This window comes from Phyllobates terribilis, unplaced genomic scaffold, assembly GCF_046119375.1.
Source record: "Phyllobates terribilis strain yellow unplaced genomic scaffold, ASM4611937v1 Scaffold_5__5_contigs__length_657084704, whole genome shotgun sequence".
NCBI classification, from domain to species: domain Eukaryota; kingdom Metazoa; phylum Chordata; class Amphibia; order Anura; family Dendrobatidae; genus Phyllobates; species Phyllobates terribilis.
The window spans coordinates 293,562,253-293,578,689 of NW_027362765.1; the positions used below are offsets into that span (position 1 = coordinate 293,562,253).

At 47.4% G+C, this 16,437-nt stretch overlaps 1 protein-coding gene across 1 annotated transcript in view; it reads right to left on the reverse strand.

Annotated features, from left to right (window-relative positions):
* LOC141271136 (glutathione S-transferase P 1-like) overlaps positions 1-16,437 on the reverse strand; it is a 57,653-nt gene that overhangs the window by 22,379 nt on the left and 18,837 nt on the right. The window contains exon 3 of the mRNA XM_073681239.1: positions 874-986. Coding sequence (XP_073537340.1) covers positions 874-986 — 113 coding nt within the window. The remainder of the gene's footprint in view (positions 1-873; positions 987-16,437) is intronic.

The window sequence follows — 16,437 nt, forward strand, 5'->3', positions numbered from 1 at the left end:
AAATTTTGCATTCAAAAGTCAAATGGTGCTCCCTCCCTTCCGAACCCTGCCGTGTACACAAACAGTAGTTTTCCCCGACATGTGGGGTATCGGCGTGCTCAGGAGAAATTGCACAACTAATTTTGGGGTCCATTTTTTCTTGTTAACCTTGTGAAAATAAAAAAAATTTGGGTTTAAAATAACATTTTTGTGAAAAAAAGTTAAATATTATTTTTTTCCTTCCACATTGCTCTAGTTCCTGTGAAGCACCTGGTTAATAAACTTTTTGAATGTGCTTTTATGCACCTTGAGGGGTGCAGTTTTTAGAATGGTGTCACTTTTGGGTATTTCCTGTCATATAGGCAGCTCAAAGTCACTTCAAATGTGATGTGGTCCCTAAAAAAAATGGTTTTGTAAATTTTGTTAGAAAAATTAGAAATCGCTGATCAACTTTTAACCCTTCTAATTTCGTAACAAAAAAATTATGTTTAAAAAATTTTACTGATGTAAAGTAGACTTGTGGAAAATTATATTTATTAACTATTTTGTGTGACATAACTCTCTGATTTAAGGGCATAAAAATTAAAAGTTTAAAAATTGCACAATTTTCAAAATTTTTGCCAAATTTCAGATTTTTTTTCACATATAAACGCAAGTCATATCAAAGAAATTTTACCACTATTATGAAGTGCAATATGTCACAAAAAACAATCTCAGAATCAATGGGATCCGTTGAAGCATTCCAGAATTATTACCACATAAAGTGACAATGGTCAGAATTGTAAAATTTGGCCTGGTCATGAAGGTGAAAACAGGCTTGGGTGGTGAAGGGGTTAAGTATAAGCAGAATGTTGTATCGTCATGCAATTTGACAGGTCATAGAACGCGTCTCACCGCTTTTTTCTTTAAGTTATTTCTTCCAGAGAACCAGGCGCCCATCAGCATTTCTTCATCAGTCCATGTAACCCATTGATCAGCTAGCAAGAGTCTGATACCCTCAGCCCTTCCTGGAAAAAAAGCAAAGCATAGAAATGATAACTCTTCAATCCATCTTATTACAGCCATTATTGGAGAAGTATTACAGAAGCAAGGAAATGTTCTCCACTCTTTAAAGAAGGCGTTTCACCAGTTGGAGCATTTTAAACCACATGCTGGAATAGTGCCTGCTGAGCTGACTAAAATGTAGTTTTTATTTTTTAACTTCTCACTGTTGCGTAGATATTAGCTTGTAAAGGTTAGGTTATGATATAGAATAAGTCCTATGGGCCGTTACCAGAAATTTGTCTTTGGGGGCATGTACTTCTTCCCCTATATGTCGTTAACCAATCATAAGCAGGCAACAATATACTTGGAAAAAAAAAGAAAACACCCCTATAATAACTGAGACATGTGGAGACATGTAATGACAGACATGTCTGTGATCTCACTGCAGAGCTGTATGTGATTACAAGATACCGGGAGCAGAGCTGAGTGTGTTTACATACACCTTTCAACTTCCATCTCACAACAGTCACTGTGGAGGGAGAGATAGTACAGCTGAACTTTGTCTCACTACACACGTCTGCAACTGTAATTTTCCTCTGTTGTCAGCCCTGATATACAATGCTCAAAAAAATAAAGGGAACACTCAAATAACACATCCTAGATCTGAATGAATGAAATATTCTCATTGAATACTTTGTTCTGTACAAAGTTGAATGTGCTGCTGACAACAAAATCACACAAAAATCATCAATGGAAATCAAATGTATCAACCAATGGAGGCCTGGATTTGGAGTCATCCCCAAAATTAAAGTGGAAAAACACACTACAGGCTGATCCACCTTTGATGCAATGTCCTTAAAACAAGTCAAAATGAGGCTCAGTATTGTGTGTGGCCTCCACGTGCCTGTATGACCTCCCTACAAAGCCTGGACATGCTCCTGATGAGGTTGCGAATGGTCTCCTGTGGGATCTCCTCCCAGACCTGGACTAAAGTATCTACCAACTCCTGGACAGTCTGTGGTGCAACGTGACGTTGGTGGATGGAGCGAGACATGATGTCCCAGATGTGCTCAATCAGATTCAGGTCTGGGGAACGGGCGGGCCAGTCCAAAGCTTCAATGCCTTCATCTTGTAAGAACTGCTGACACACTCCAGCCACATGAGGTCTGGCATTGTCCTGCATTAGGAGGAACCCAGGGCCCACTGCACCAGCATATGGTCTCACAAGGGGTCTGAGGATCTCATCTCGGTACCTAATGGCAGTCAGACTACCTCTGGCGAGCACATGGAGGGCTGTGCGGCCCTCCAAAGAAATGCCACCCCACACCATTACTGACCCACTGCCAAACCGGTCATGCTGAAGGATGTTGCAGGCAGCAGATCGCTCTCCATGGTGTCTCCAGACTCTGTCACGTCTGTCACAAGTGCTCAGTGTGAACCTGCTTTCATCCGTGAAGAGCACAGGGCACCAGGGCGACTTTGCCAATCCTGGTGTTCTGTGGAAAATGCCAAGCGTCCTGCACGGTATTGGGCTGTGAGCCAACCCCCATCTGTGGACGTCGGGCCCTCATACCACCCTCATAGAGTCGGTTTCTAACCGTTTGTGCAGACACATGCACATTTGTGGCCTGTTGGAGGTCATTTGCAGGGTTCTGGCAGTGCTCCTCCTTTTCCTCCTTGCACAAAGGCGGAGGTAGCGCTCCTGCTGCTGGGTTGTTGCCCTCTTATGGCACCCACCTGTCTCCTGGTGTACTGGCCTGTCTCCTGGTAGCGACTCCAGCCTCTGGACACTACGCTGACAGACACAGCAAACCTTCTTGCCACAGCTCGCATTGATGTGCCATCCTGGATGAGCTGCACTACCTGAGCAATTTCTGTGGGTTGTAGAGTCCTTCTGATGCTACCACGAGTGTGAAAGCACAGCCAACATTCGAAAGTGACCAAAACATCAACCAGAAAGCATTGGTACTGAAATGTGGTCTGTGGTCCCCGCCTGCAGAAACTCTCCTTTATTGAGGGTGTCTTGATAATTGCCAATAATAAGTGTTCCCTTTATTTTTTTGAGCAGTGTATTTCCCCTCTCCCCACACTGACTGCTGTGGGATGAAAGCTGAAGAAGTGTTAGTAATCACAATCAATTTAGCTTCTGACACTTTATAATCACACACAGCTCTGCAGTGAGATCACTGGGGAAAACAGACTAATTTTCATTACATGTCTCACACAGGAGAAAACTTGTTCTTAGCTATTGTGGGGACTTTTTTTTTTTTCAACTATATTTTGCTGTCTGTTTATAATTGGCCAATGTCTTGTATGGGAAGAAGTTCACGCCCTCAGAGACAAATTCGCTGACGTTGGCGGTCGCATGACCTGTCACATGACCGCTGACGTCATGGAAGGTTCTTTTACATTACCGGTACCCACCACGGAGCCAGCAGCGACACCGGGAGCAGAGCGGGGGCCATCAGAAGGTGAGTATAAGGTTATTTTTTATTTTTTACGTTCTAATTTTTTTTTAACATTATGTTGGTCACACAATATAAATTCATGCATGGATTTATATTGTGTGACCAACTTTTAAGCACTTTTCCAAGTGATGCTAAAATCACTTGGAAAAGCACTTGACAAAAGCATGCGAATTCGCATGCTAAAAACGCTTGACAAACGCTTGTCCCTGGCAGAAAAAGCGTATGTAAAATGCGCATGCTTTTTTTCTGCCAGGGAGATGAAGAAACGCTCAGGAAAAATCTGGAGCATTTCTGCATCACGGGCACATAGCCTAAATGTACATGTAATGTAGGTTAAGTGTGTAAATATATTTACCGATCGCTGTCTTCCCCAGTCTCCAGCGCTGCTTCGGTCCTCTTGTCACTAATGTTACTGCAATTTTGACTCATGGAGGTTTATATGTGAGCAGGACTTTTCTTTTACAATGTAAGCTAATGGAGACCTGTTCTGACGCTCTATAGACTTACATTGTAAAAGCCACTTCCGAGGCATACTTTGAGATCCGGCGAGTCAGAATTACTGTCACGTTAGTGAAAGTAGAACTGGAGCTCTATTTGATGATTTCAATTCTAGGACTCAGATGGACTAAAGCAGCTAAAATTTGAAAGATGAGTCCGAAATCAAACTTGTTGACTGTTCCCACTAATGACCAGCAGAACTATGAATACAGTCTGTAAATCCAGTAGAACTGTATAATAAAGTCTGTAAGCAGAGGCAGTTAAGAAATAATAATAGGTACTTATTGTTTTGTAGATTCTTCCAATACCTCACCTTCAGGGACGTACATAGAAATCATGGGGCCCTATAGCAAAAGTCTGAATGTGCCACCTCTACCCCTAAAACTGTGCAGCCAGAATATTTATCCCCTCCCCCTGTAATGTGCAAACTGTGCAGCCACAATATTTACCCCCCTGTAATGTGTAAACTGTGCAGCCACAATATTTACCCCCCTCCCCCATGTAATGTGCAAACTGTGCAGCCACAATATTTACACCCTCCCCTTGTAATGTGCAAACTATGCAGCCACAATATTTAAACCCCCCTTGCCCCTGTAATGTGATAACTGTGCAGTCACAATATTTACCCCTTCCCCCATGTAATGTGCAAACTATGCAGCCACAATATTTAAACCCCCTCCCCCATGTAATGTGCAAACTATGCAGCCACAATATTTAAACCCCCTCGCCCCTGTAATGTACTAATTGTGCAGTCACAATATTTACCCCCTCCCCATGTAATGTGCAAACTGTGCAGCTAGAAATAATATTTACTCCTTCACCCCACCTGTAATGTGCAAACTGCAGCCAGCCAGAAATAATATTTATCCCCTTCCCCTGTAATGAGCAAACTGTGCAGCCACAATATTTACCCCCTCACCCTCTGTAATGTGCAAACTGTGCAGCCTCAATATTCATCCCCTTCGCCTCTCTAATGTGCAAACTGCAGCCTGCCAAAAATAATATTTACCCCCCATCTCCCTCTCCAAAGTAGCTGGATCAGCCTTTTTTGGACCACAAAGTAGAAGTGGCAAGGGCAAGGGGATACATTTTGGCACCCATTGAATCCAATGGCATTTGGCAATGTTCGGCGAATATTCAACAATTACATTGGCGAATATTGCGAAAATGGCGATTGTAATCCGAAACAAATATTGAAATATTTGCTCATCTCTAATCAGAAACACCCTTAAAAAATTATGTGGGTGTTGCATCATGGTCATCCTGGTGACATGGTGGTGGAGGATGAGGAGAAGGAGGAGGGCGACATAAAATAGAACAATTCCTGAAGGGTATACCCATGTCTGGGAGTAAAGGGGTGCATGGGAATAGACTCACAAAAAAAAACCCACTGGATTTCAGTTTATGTTTGATGCTATCATCTGGTGGTGATGAGGAGTCTGGCGCAATTCATTCCTTGTTCATTTTTATAAGAGTCAGCCTGTCAGCATTTTCAGTTGACAGGCGAATGCGCCAATCAATTTTATCAGCTTTTAGTGCCGCCGGGGACATTATAACTATCTCTGACAAAACGCTAGCGGCAAGGACCTCCAAGACATAGAAAGGCAGTTCATGCCACGTGTCCAGCTTGCATCTTCCAAAACTTTTCCCTCCTTGTCAGAGTACCCCATGTATCAGGGCCTGGGTGCTTGAAGGGTCTGAGAAAACTGTCCCAGACCTTTCACATCGTTCTCCTGCCTCTGCCGCATCTGGTTTGTGTCTTCCTCGCTTGTACTCCTTGGTTGTCCAATGAACTGTCTGACTGTGACCTCTGCCGCCAGCGTTGTCAGATGGGAATTTTTTTTGTTATAATTCTTCAATAAGAGCCTGAACTTAATATCTCCCAAAATGAACTCCTTCTGTTTCCTCCCTCTACTAACCTACCTGTACCTGACTTTGCAATCTCCTTTAAGTGCTGCCACCATAACTCTCACTCGGCACGCCTGCTATATTGGAGTCATATTTGACACACAACTTACCTTTATTCAACTTGGAAAATCACTCACTCGCTCATATCACCTGCACCTTAAAAACTTCTCCAGAAGTCGACCTTTTCTCACCTTTGATACTGCAAAAACTCTTACTGTCACTCTTATTCACTAGTGCAACTCTCTTCTAATTGGTCTCCCGCTAAACAAACTGTCTCCTCTCCAATCCCTTCTGAATGCAGCAGCCAGGGTCATATTTCTAGCAAGCCGCTTCACTGACGCCTCTACCCTGTGCCAGTCACTACAGAAAACAATACAAACTCATCTCTCTCACCCACCAAGCTGTCCACAGTTCTGCACCGGCCTATATCTCTTCCCTCATTTCTGTGTATCACCCCTCCTGTGCCCTCTGTTCTGCAACTGATCTAAGACAGACATCCTCCTTAACCAGAACCTCACACCGCCGTCTTCAAGAAATCTCTTGTGCCGTGCCAGTTTTCTGTAATGCCCAAAATGTGTACAACGCGATGGTCGCGGTAGAGGCAGGGGAACATAAAGTCGACCTTGTGTGCCAGACTACCAACAGCCAAGACTTCTGTGGCACCCAAGGAGTCCGGTTGCCACAGTGGCATTGCCTCCCTCACAAGAGGTGATGCCATGCCTGGAAGCAAGAAGGGGTCCCCTAATCAGGTATACTAGCATGCAACACTTTCCTGGCTTCAGACCAAGAAGGGGAGCTCCTCCCCTTAGCACCTGGGATCTGGAGGCAGGGTTAGTTAGTGTGAGGAGAACAGAGAGGAATTGAAGTCAGGACGTCGACGAGGAAAGACCTAGTTGGTGGAGCTGCACGGCAGTTCACCCCAGAGGAAAGCGCAGAAGAACCGGACACCGGAGTCCAAGGTTGTGGGGCACCGAAAGCCCAGCAGCAGAATCCGGAGGGCAGGAGACTGCAGGTCTCCTGGCCCCACCAGACGCCCGGAGGCTCAGCAGCACATAGGGCCCGCACCGCCACGTGGGAGCGACACTCCAGGAAGGCTCGAGCTGCCTGCTATACGGGTGAGCACAGAGACGTTTTACTCAGGGACGAGGGCCACAGCACAGTTATACGCAGCAGGGCCAAAGAGGTAGCGCAAAGGGAAGGCCTACAACTCCACCTGGCTAGGTGGATCCCCCAACTTGCTTCCGGGCCGCCCGGACCTCTACTACCAGCTAGTACCCGTGCCCCGGTCTGCCTAACCACCGCAAGTAAAGATAAGAGGAAACGGCCATTAAGTTGTGGACTGATTATTAACTGCGCCATCATCTGCACTACACCGCACAGCAACATCTATAAAATCACTACTTCCTGCCCTGGAGCGAAGCTCTGGCAGTGGAGAGCTGAACCAACTCTGCTGCACTAACATCGGCTCCAGAGGTTCTGCACCGCAGCGGCAGCTCCATATAGCCGCATAACACAGGTGACGTCACGAACTGTATATAAAAACTATAAATCCCCTGTAAATATCCCCTTTTATTGACTGCCCAGGGTCACGGACCGGGTCACCACCAGTGTGACATCTCCCCTATCAATGACCGGCCCGGCACGAGTACCCCACGGCCCAAGGGGGTGCGTCACTTCCCTGTTCTCATCAAGAGTATTACTGTCTATGCTCTCTTCCTCCTCATTATCACTCAATGAGATGAGGCTGGGCTGGGTAGCATCACCCTGTATAGTTCCTTGTTCCGCCTGCAATGGCTCCTCTTTAATTGTGAGCAGCGAGTGTTTCAGTAGACAGAGAAGCGGGATGATGACGCTAATTATGGTGTCATCGCCGCTCACCATCTTGGTGGAGTCCTCAAAATTTTGGAGGAGGGCACAGATGTCATCATCTCTTATGTGCCGAGGCTGACCTGAATGCCGACGAACGTGTTGAAGCTGGTACTCAACAACTGCTCTCTGCTGCTCAAAATCATTCCAAACATCTGCAAAGTTGATCTCCAACATGTAGTCATATCGCACACCAGTCGGTGAGCTATAAGCTGCAAGCGCTGCTGAAGCCCTGCCAAGGCGGCGGAAGCTGTAGCTGACTTTCTGAAATGGGCACACATGTGGCGTACTTTCACAAGCAGCTCTGGCAGATCCGTGTAGTTTTTGAGAAACTGCAGAACCACTAAGTTGAGCACAAGGGCCAGGCATGGTACATGTGTGAGCTTGCATAGCTTCAGAGCTGACACCAGGTTCTCTGATACAGCTTTCAACAACTCTGCAATGGTGTGCGGTTTGCCGCCTAAGCATACAGTCCTGCTTTTTGTTATTGCCATACCCCAAGTTTAAGTAAATAATCTGGAATATGTTTTGAAATAATGAATCAAGTGATGGAGATGGAGGCTGAAGAGGAGAAGGAGGTGGTGCAGGAGCTGTAGAATGTAGGGGTAACACTGATTGACCAAGGGCCCGCAATCCTCTTCGTTGGGAGGACGTGTTCCATCCCAGGGTCCCACTTGGTCCTGGCTTCCACAATATTAACCCAGTGGAATGCGTCAGTGAGATGAACCATCCCTGGCCACATTCACATCCACGTGTTTGTGGTTAGGCGGTCCTTCCCACTTAAGTGCACTGGGGAGGGCACGCGTAATGTTCTGGGACTCGCACTTGTGGAAGGTGAAGACGATACCGTAAGAAATAGTGGCGACTGGGGACCAAGTACGGACACCCGTCCACCGCTGGCATGAGGTTGTGGAAAGCTTCCGCCTCCACAAGCCTAAGAGGCAACATTTCAAGTGCAAACAGTCCTGAAATGTGGCAGTTTAGGATTTCAGCCTGTGGGTGGGTGGCTGGCTGCATACTTGCGCTTGCATTACAAGTAACACAAAGTTAAGGAGATGGATGATCGAACCATCATGAATAATTTGGTCGTTGTCTAGGATACCGAGCAGAATATTAACCCAGTGACATGCGTCCGTGAAATGTATCGTCCCTGGTCACATTAACCTGTCCACGTGTTTTGTGGTTAGGCGGTCCTTCCCAGTAAGTGCACTGGGGAGGGCACAGGTAATTTTCTGGGACCCGCACTTGTGGAAGGCGGAGACAATACCGGGAGAAATAGTGGCGACTGGGGACCGAGTATGAACACCTGGCTGCCGCCATGAGGTTGTGGAAAGCTTCTGCCTGTTAGAACCCTCCTGTTTGTTTTTTTCCATCTTGTGTTTTGCGGTCATGTGACCATCTGCCTTTATATTCCAGCTCCGCCCTTTCGGCTGTGCTGGACTGCAGTGTTTGACTGTTTCTCTAGCCAGGTCCTTCGGCGCCTTTCTCTGTCAGTTCGCTTGGTCCTTCTGGGACCTCTAGTACCTTTTTGTCAGTTTGTCTTTTGTGTCCTGCAACAACTTCTCCGTTTAGGAGGTGTCACATTTTTGTCCCAGTCCTTATTTCTTTCAGGGACCCCTCCCCTTATGCTATAGGTCTTCGTTCAGACTATCCAAGGACAAAGGCGGGTTTGTTCGCTAGGAACAGGCAGCCCGCTACATCGTAGGGATTCAGCTTAGTCTTAATGTAGGGACAGCTTTCCCCTAGCTTTCCTTAGTACTTGTTGCAAATCATAACACTGCCTCCACGAGCCTAAAAGGCAACATTTCAAGTGCAAGCAGCTGTCTAGAAATGTGGCAGTTTAGTATTGCGGCCTGTGGGTGGGTGGCTGGCTGCATTCTTGCGCTTGCATTCCAAGTAACAGAAAACTAAGCAGATGGTGGCCTCTACCATCATTATGACCTCACCTTGGCACTATGAACTCTCCTGAAGGAGAAGCCAGGGCCCACAGGAGGATTCTCTGGTTCTCTGGTGGGCCCGTCCAACCCTGCCGAGAAGCAGCCCTGGCTAAGAAAAGTATGTGGGAAGGTTCCTGGACACTCTATGGCTGCTTTTTTACTGAGGGAGAAACCCACGCAAACACAGGGAGAACATATAAAATCCTTGCAGATGTTGTCCTTGGTGGGATTTGAACCCTGGACCCCAGCGCTGAAAGGCTTCAGTGCTAATCACTGAGCCACTGCGATGCCCTCTCTGTTCTCCCTCTGATATCTAACATGCTGGAGAAACTTGCACCTACTGCCACTCAGTATCTTCAGCTCCTTTGTAAGAAACTAATGTATTTGGGCAGCCACTCAGTCTACCAAATAAAATTCCTGGGAAGGAAATTGTGGATGGCTTCGCTACTGGTACTGGAGGCACTGCTAATACCATGGCGTCATGCTATTGTTCACTGGAAATATTCCAGGCTGGTTGGAGCCAAGCTGATTCCCATAAAAAAGTACAAGCAGCAAGCTAAGGAGATGGTGGCCTTTATCATCATCACGACTAGTGTTGAGCCACCCCCGTAGTGTTCGAGTTCGGTTCGGTTCGTCGAACACCCGTGTGTTCGCCGAACTGTTCGTCGAACTGTTCGTCGAACACCTTCGAACACCGTTAAAACCAATGGCAGGCAAACAAAAACACATAGAAACACATAGAAAACACCTTCAAAGGTGTCCAAAAGCTGACAAACTGCTCTGAAGACACAACTAACACATGGAAAAGTGACAAGTACATATAGTCATGCGAAAAGAAAAGAGGTGGAGGAGTAAAAGGAGGGGGAGACACAGATATAGGCATGTCATGCCCTTCTAAAATCCAAAAAGTGAGAAGCCGACACGTTCAGTCCGCTCCTGCCCGTGCCACCTCGGTGTCGCCGGGTTTGTGCCAGAGCCGCGGTGAACCCTGACGGCCAGCCCCCCTCTCCCAATACTGGTGCCTGTCCGCTGGTGGGTCGAGCGAGCCCCCCTGTGGTGGAGGCAGCTCTAAGCTTTTTAATTTAAATTGTCTCTCTAATTTGAATGAATACACTTTAAATCCATTTACAAGGATCTATTGGAGAGCAAGTCTCATGCCAGCAGCAGCGTAATTCCAGCTCCAGTAGCGTCCACTAAAGCTGCTGCAGTTAAAAAGCTTTTATAAGGATCGAGCTCGGCTGTCCACCGCAAGGCATCCTACTGCCAGTCCCAGCCCCTATGCCTTGGGGTGCCTCCTGATGCTCTTCACTGAGTATCCCGTGGTCCCGAAGCATTTCCTTTGAAAAAATTAAGTGTCAAAACTACAGGTGGTGTAGCTTGCTTAACAGCCGGGATAATCCGCTGACTAGCAGACACTGCTACTAGGCACAAAGTATTTCCTGGGCTAGATGCAGTTAAAAATTTGTAATTAGATACTCTCGTTGGATGCTGAGAAAACATTCCATAGAGTCTCCTGGCACGCCATATATGATTCTCTTAAAAAGCTTGGGGTAGGGGTCTAGGGGACCCTTTTATAGCCAAAATCACGGCCCTGTATCGCAATACGTCACCTAGGCTGAAGATGAATGGAACTGTATTACCCTGAGGGCTCGGTTGCTACAGAGCTATTGCACCTCACCCAGAGGTGTGATATCTCACTCTCAGGTAAGGATGTAGTGTGGATCAGGACCCGACACCTGCATGCATTACACCACATTGCCGTGGGGCAGGGTGACCAATATGCCCCTGAGATGGGCACGACAGTCCCTGTCCCTGGCTGGAGTGGGGGGAGGGAACACTGAGGAAGGGGAACCCTGTAGTGCAGGAGCAGGGAGGAAGCAGTTCCTGGGTGCATTGAGAAGGGAGTATAAAAGGTGGGCACCATCTTAGTTCAGTGCAGAGAAGTCTGAGCAGAAGTGGCAGGGAGCAGGGGCTCTGCATGAGCTCTGCTCCGGAGGCGGGTCTAGTAACAGAGGCCCAGGCCTGGAAGAGGGAGAAGGAAGGAAGAGGAGCGGAGAAGGCTCCAGGAACGAGGAATGAAGGGATCCCAGGGGTGCGGACGGGCGAGTCGCCACCGCACGCCCGAATCCACCTGCGTGTAGGGGTCAGGCCAAAGGGGGAGACCGGTCCCCGAAACTAGTGGAGGCAGGAAACAACCCTCAGCTAGAAACCGGAGGCTGTGACATTTTATGTGGCGCAGCCCCTTGCTACACCCGCTAGGAAGGCACCACATAGGGTCAGGGAAACTGGCGCCAAGTTTACCAAGAGGAGGCCCGAGGCAGCCGGACAGAAGGGTTGGTAAGAAAGGCCAGACAAAGGACACACAAAGGGGGTCCTGTGAAGCGCTCCAAAGTTATCTGGGAGTTGTCTGAGCCCCTCACCTGGTGAGCACAGTACGACGTGGGCAGCCGTTACCTGCAGACGTGGTCTGGATAATTAGAACTGTGAGTAAAGGCCCTGGACTGCATCACTGACTCCGTGTCGTTACTGCTGCTGCCCTGCACCATCACCCCCATCCTCAGCATACACTGCCCTGAGGCTATACTCCTCCCGTGGGGAGTTATGCTACGCTCTGCTGCACCCACAACACCAGCCTCAGCGGTCTGCCCTGGAGCGGTGGTTCACTCTGACCGCAATCCACGGGTGGCGTAGTCGGACATTTAAACATCAAAACCACATAAATAGTTCCGCCACTGGTTTGACCGCCCTGAGCCACGGAACCGGGTCGCCGCCACGGAGACTACAACCACCAGCATCCACCAAAAAGGGTCCGGCTCCGGGTGTCCCAAGGCCCAGGGGGCGCGTCAGAACATTTTCATCACCTTTCACAATCACCAATGGGACAAGGCAGGGATGTTCTCTGTCCCCTCTCTTATACATCCTAGTGACGGAGCACCTGCTCTCATCAATTCGCCATAACCCCAATATTAGGTGGATTGAGGTGGGAGGCACCGAGTACAAGTGCTCTCTATTTGCTGATGATGTCCTAGTATATATCACTCAATCACATATATCCATCCATGCTGTTATGGCTGAAATAGATCACTTTGTTACATGGTCAAATTTTAAAATCAATGCAGCGAAGTCTGAGGCCCTCGATGTCTCCCTCCCCAAATCCATATAGGATTCCATCCAGTCCAACTTTCCCTTTGCCTGGCCCTCACAGGGTATCAAATACTTAGGAATTCCTATTCATAGAGACCTCTCCCATCTATGTTATCTTAATTTTGGGCCCTTTATTGAACAACTCCATACAGACCACGGTTGGCAAGTTAGAACTGTAAGATTCACTACGTGAACCACTGGTGTTTTGTGGAAAAGCACATGTACACTGTGTTCCAAATTATTATGCAAAAAGTGTTTAGGAGTGATAAGGGAAGAATTTGTTTGTTTGTCAGTTAAACTCATTGATGGTGATGTGTGTCAGGGCTCTTTATATCACTGTAAGCAATTGCAGACACCTGTGCTAATTAGTTTGGCAGGTGTGTCCAATGAAAGGCAAGACTACTTAAGAAGGCTGTCTCACATTATTAAGCAGCCTACATTTTCTGCCAAAATGGGAAAGAAAAAGGATGTGTCGGCGGCTGAGAAGCAACAAATTGTGGAGTGTTTAGGTCAAGGCATGACTACAATCAACATTGTGCGATGATCAGGATGAAGTGTCTTGGCAATCAAGAAGTATGTAGCTGATTCACAGTACACACGTGTGCGTGCTGATAAGGGCAAATTGAGGACTCTTTCCTACAAGCAATTACGTCAGGTTAAAAGAGCAGCGGCAAAAAAGCCTTGTCATAGCAGCAGACAAGTTTTTGAAGCTGCTGGTGCCTCCAACGTTCCCCGAACAACAAGATGCAGGGTCCTTCAGAGGTTTGCAGCTGTGCATACGCCATCCTGTCGACCTCCTCTATCCACTTCACACAAGCAGAAACGGCTCCAGTGGGCCAAACATTACATGAAGACTGATTTCAAAACTGTTTTGTTCACGGATGAGTGCCGTGCAGCGCTCGATGGTCCAGATGGATGGAGTGGAGGATGGCTGGTTGATGGACACCCCACGCAAACACGGCTACAGCGCCAACAAGGAGGAGGTGGAGTATTGTTTTGGGCTGGAATCATGGGGAGAGAGATTGTCGGCCCCTTTAGGATCCCTGAAGGCGCTAAAGATGAACTCCATAATGTATGTGGATTTTCTCAAACAGCACTTCCTGCCATGGTTCAAGAAGAAGAACCGTGTATTTCACAGCAAGATCATTTTTTTGCATGATAATGCACCATCTCATGCTGCACATAAAACATCTGCATCTCTGGCTGATATGGGCATAAAAGGGGACAAACTTATGGTGTGACCCCCATGCTCCCCTGACCTCTACCCCATTCAGAACCTCTGGAGCATCATCAAAAGGAGTGTCTATGATGGCGGGAGGCAGTTCACATCTAAGCAACAGCTCTGGGAGGGTATTCTGTCCTCATGCAAAACAATTGAAGCAGAAACCATCCAAAACCTGACAAATTCAATGGACGAGAGAGTTCAGAAGCTCCTTTCGAACAAGGGGTCCTATGTGAAAATGTAACATCACCTAGAATAAAGTTTTGAGTTGAAAACTGTTTGATTTCAGTTTCTAATAACCTGCTAATGCTTATAATTTCAAAAATGACCATTTTTTTGGTCTTTATTAAAATGAAAAGGTTGATCGAAAAGTTTGGCGGATCTAAGAATGTGGCAACCCAGTAGTCATGATTACTTCGAATTCTGACAATATGAGGGTCATGTTGCAGGTAGTGCAGCAAGAAGGCACTTATGTGTCTTGCGCATCTCGGAGCCCCAAAATTATTTTCCGGGCTAGATGCAGCTAAAAATTATTATTAATTTTAAATCTGGTGGAGCTTAGTATAGATGGCCTAATAGGATCAGTGCTGCACACTGCTACAAAGCCCAAATTATTTTCCAGCCAAGATACAGATAAACATGATTAGTAATTTTAAATCTGGTGGAGCTTATTATAGATGGCCTAATAGAATCAGTGCTGCACACTGCTACAAAGCCCAAATTATTTTCCAGCCAAGATACAGATAAACATGATTAGTAATTTGAAAGCTTAAAATGGTTGGTAGGGTGATTTTAACCAATCATCCATCTTTTACTCTCCCCAGGATGACACAGGGGTAGAAAAGTCGTTTCGGATCCATGATTTGTTCATCTTTATGAACGTGAGTCTGTCTATTATCAGTGGAGAGCCGCGTGCGCTTATCTGTCAGCACACCACCAGCAGCGCTGAACACACGTTCAGACAGAACGCTGGCTGCGGGGCATGACAAGATCTCCAAGGCGTAAGTGGCTAGCTCCGGCCATTTATCCAGATTGGAAGCCCAAAAAGAGCAAGGGTCCAGTGACACAGTCATGGCTTCAATGTTTACTTGGAGATACTCCTGTACCATCGTCTCTAGGCGTTGACTATGTGTCAGACTTCTTGTCTCCTGTGGCCTTGCAAAGGATGGGCTAAAAAAGTGGTGAAATGATTGCGCAAAATTGATGTTACCAGCAGATACTGTGGTTCTGTTATGGTTTGAGTGCTGAACACTTGACGGTCCCACGGTTGGCAAGTTGGAACTGTGAGATTCACTACGTGCACCACTGGTGTTTTGTGGAAAAGCACATGTAAGATTCTGCAACAGTCTCTGCTGATACTCCTGCATGCGTGCATCCCTTTCTATGGCAGGAATAATTTCTGCAAATTTACTTTTGTACCGGGGATCTAACAGTGTGGCAACCCAGTAGTCAGGATTATTTCTTATTCTCCCAATTCGAGGGTCATGTTGCAGGTAGTGCAGCAAGAAGGCACTCATGTGTGTTGCGCATCCAGGAGCACCAAGTCCCTGTTGTGTTGGTGGCGAGGTAACAATCATGCTTCCTTCCTCTGTCCTCTCCCCCCAACCTCGCACAACAGAAATGTGATCAAGGTCTCCCTCATCTGATGAGTCTTCCATCAGTTCGTCCTCCACTTCTTCCTGGGCTCCTGCACCTTCCTCACTAGTTTGGCTGCTACCATGCGCCCTGGCAAAACCATCTCCCCCACCCTCACATGCCTGCCGCCTTGGTGCTGCCGACCGTCTGGACCTTGCAGATGTTAGCCCTTCCGCATACAACTCCTCCTCCTCTACTTCCTCCACCTCCTCTTGTGCCACCACCTGACTCCGAATTCTGTTTAACTAGTGCTCCAGCATGTAAATCACCGGAATAGTCATGCTGATAATGGCATCGTCAGCACTAAACATCTTCGTCGCCATTTCAAAACTGTGCAGAAGGGTGCATAGGTCCCTGATCTGAGACCACTCCTCCAGCGTGATTTGCCCCACGTCTGGATCTCGTTGGCCCAGGCTATACGTCAGAACGTATTGCACCAGGGCATGTCGGTGCTGCCACAGTCGCTGCAACATGTGCAGAGTTGAATTCCACTGGGTAGGCACATCGCATTTTAGCCGGTGAAGTGGCAGGCCCAACGACTTCTGTAGAGATGTAAGTCGCTGAGCTGCGGGATGCGAACGGCGGAAGTGAGCACACAGCGACCGTGCCCTCTGCAGAAGGCCATCTAGTCTGGGATAGTGGGCTAAAAATTGCTGGACAACCAGGTTCAACACGTGAGCCATACAAGGCACGTGTGTGACATTGCCCCGGCGAAGGGCCGCACCCAGGTTTGCAGCATTGTCGCACACGGCCTTCCCTGGTTTCAGGTCCAGTGGAGACAACCATTCATGAAATT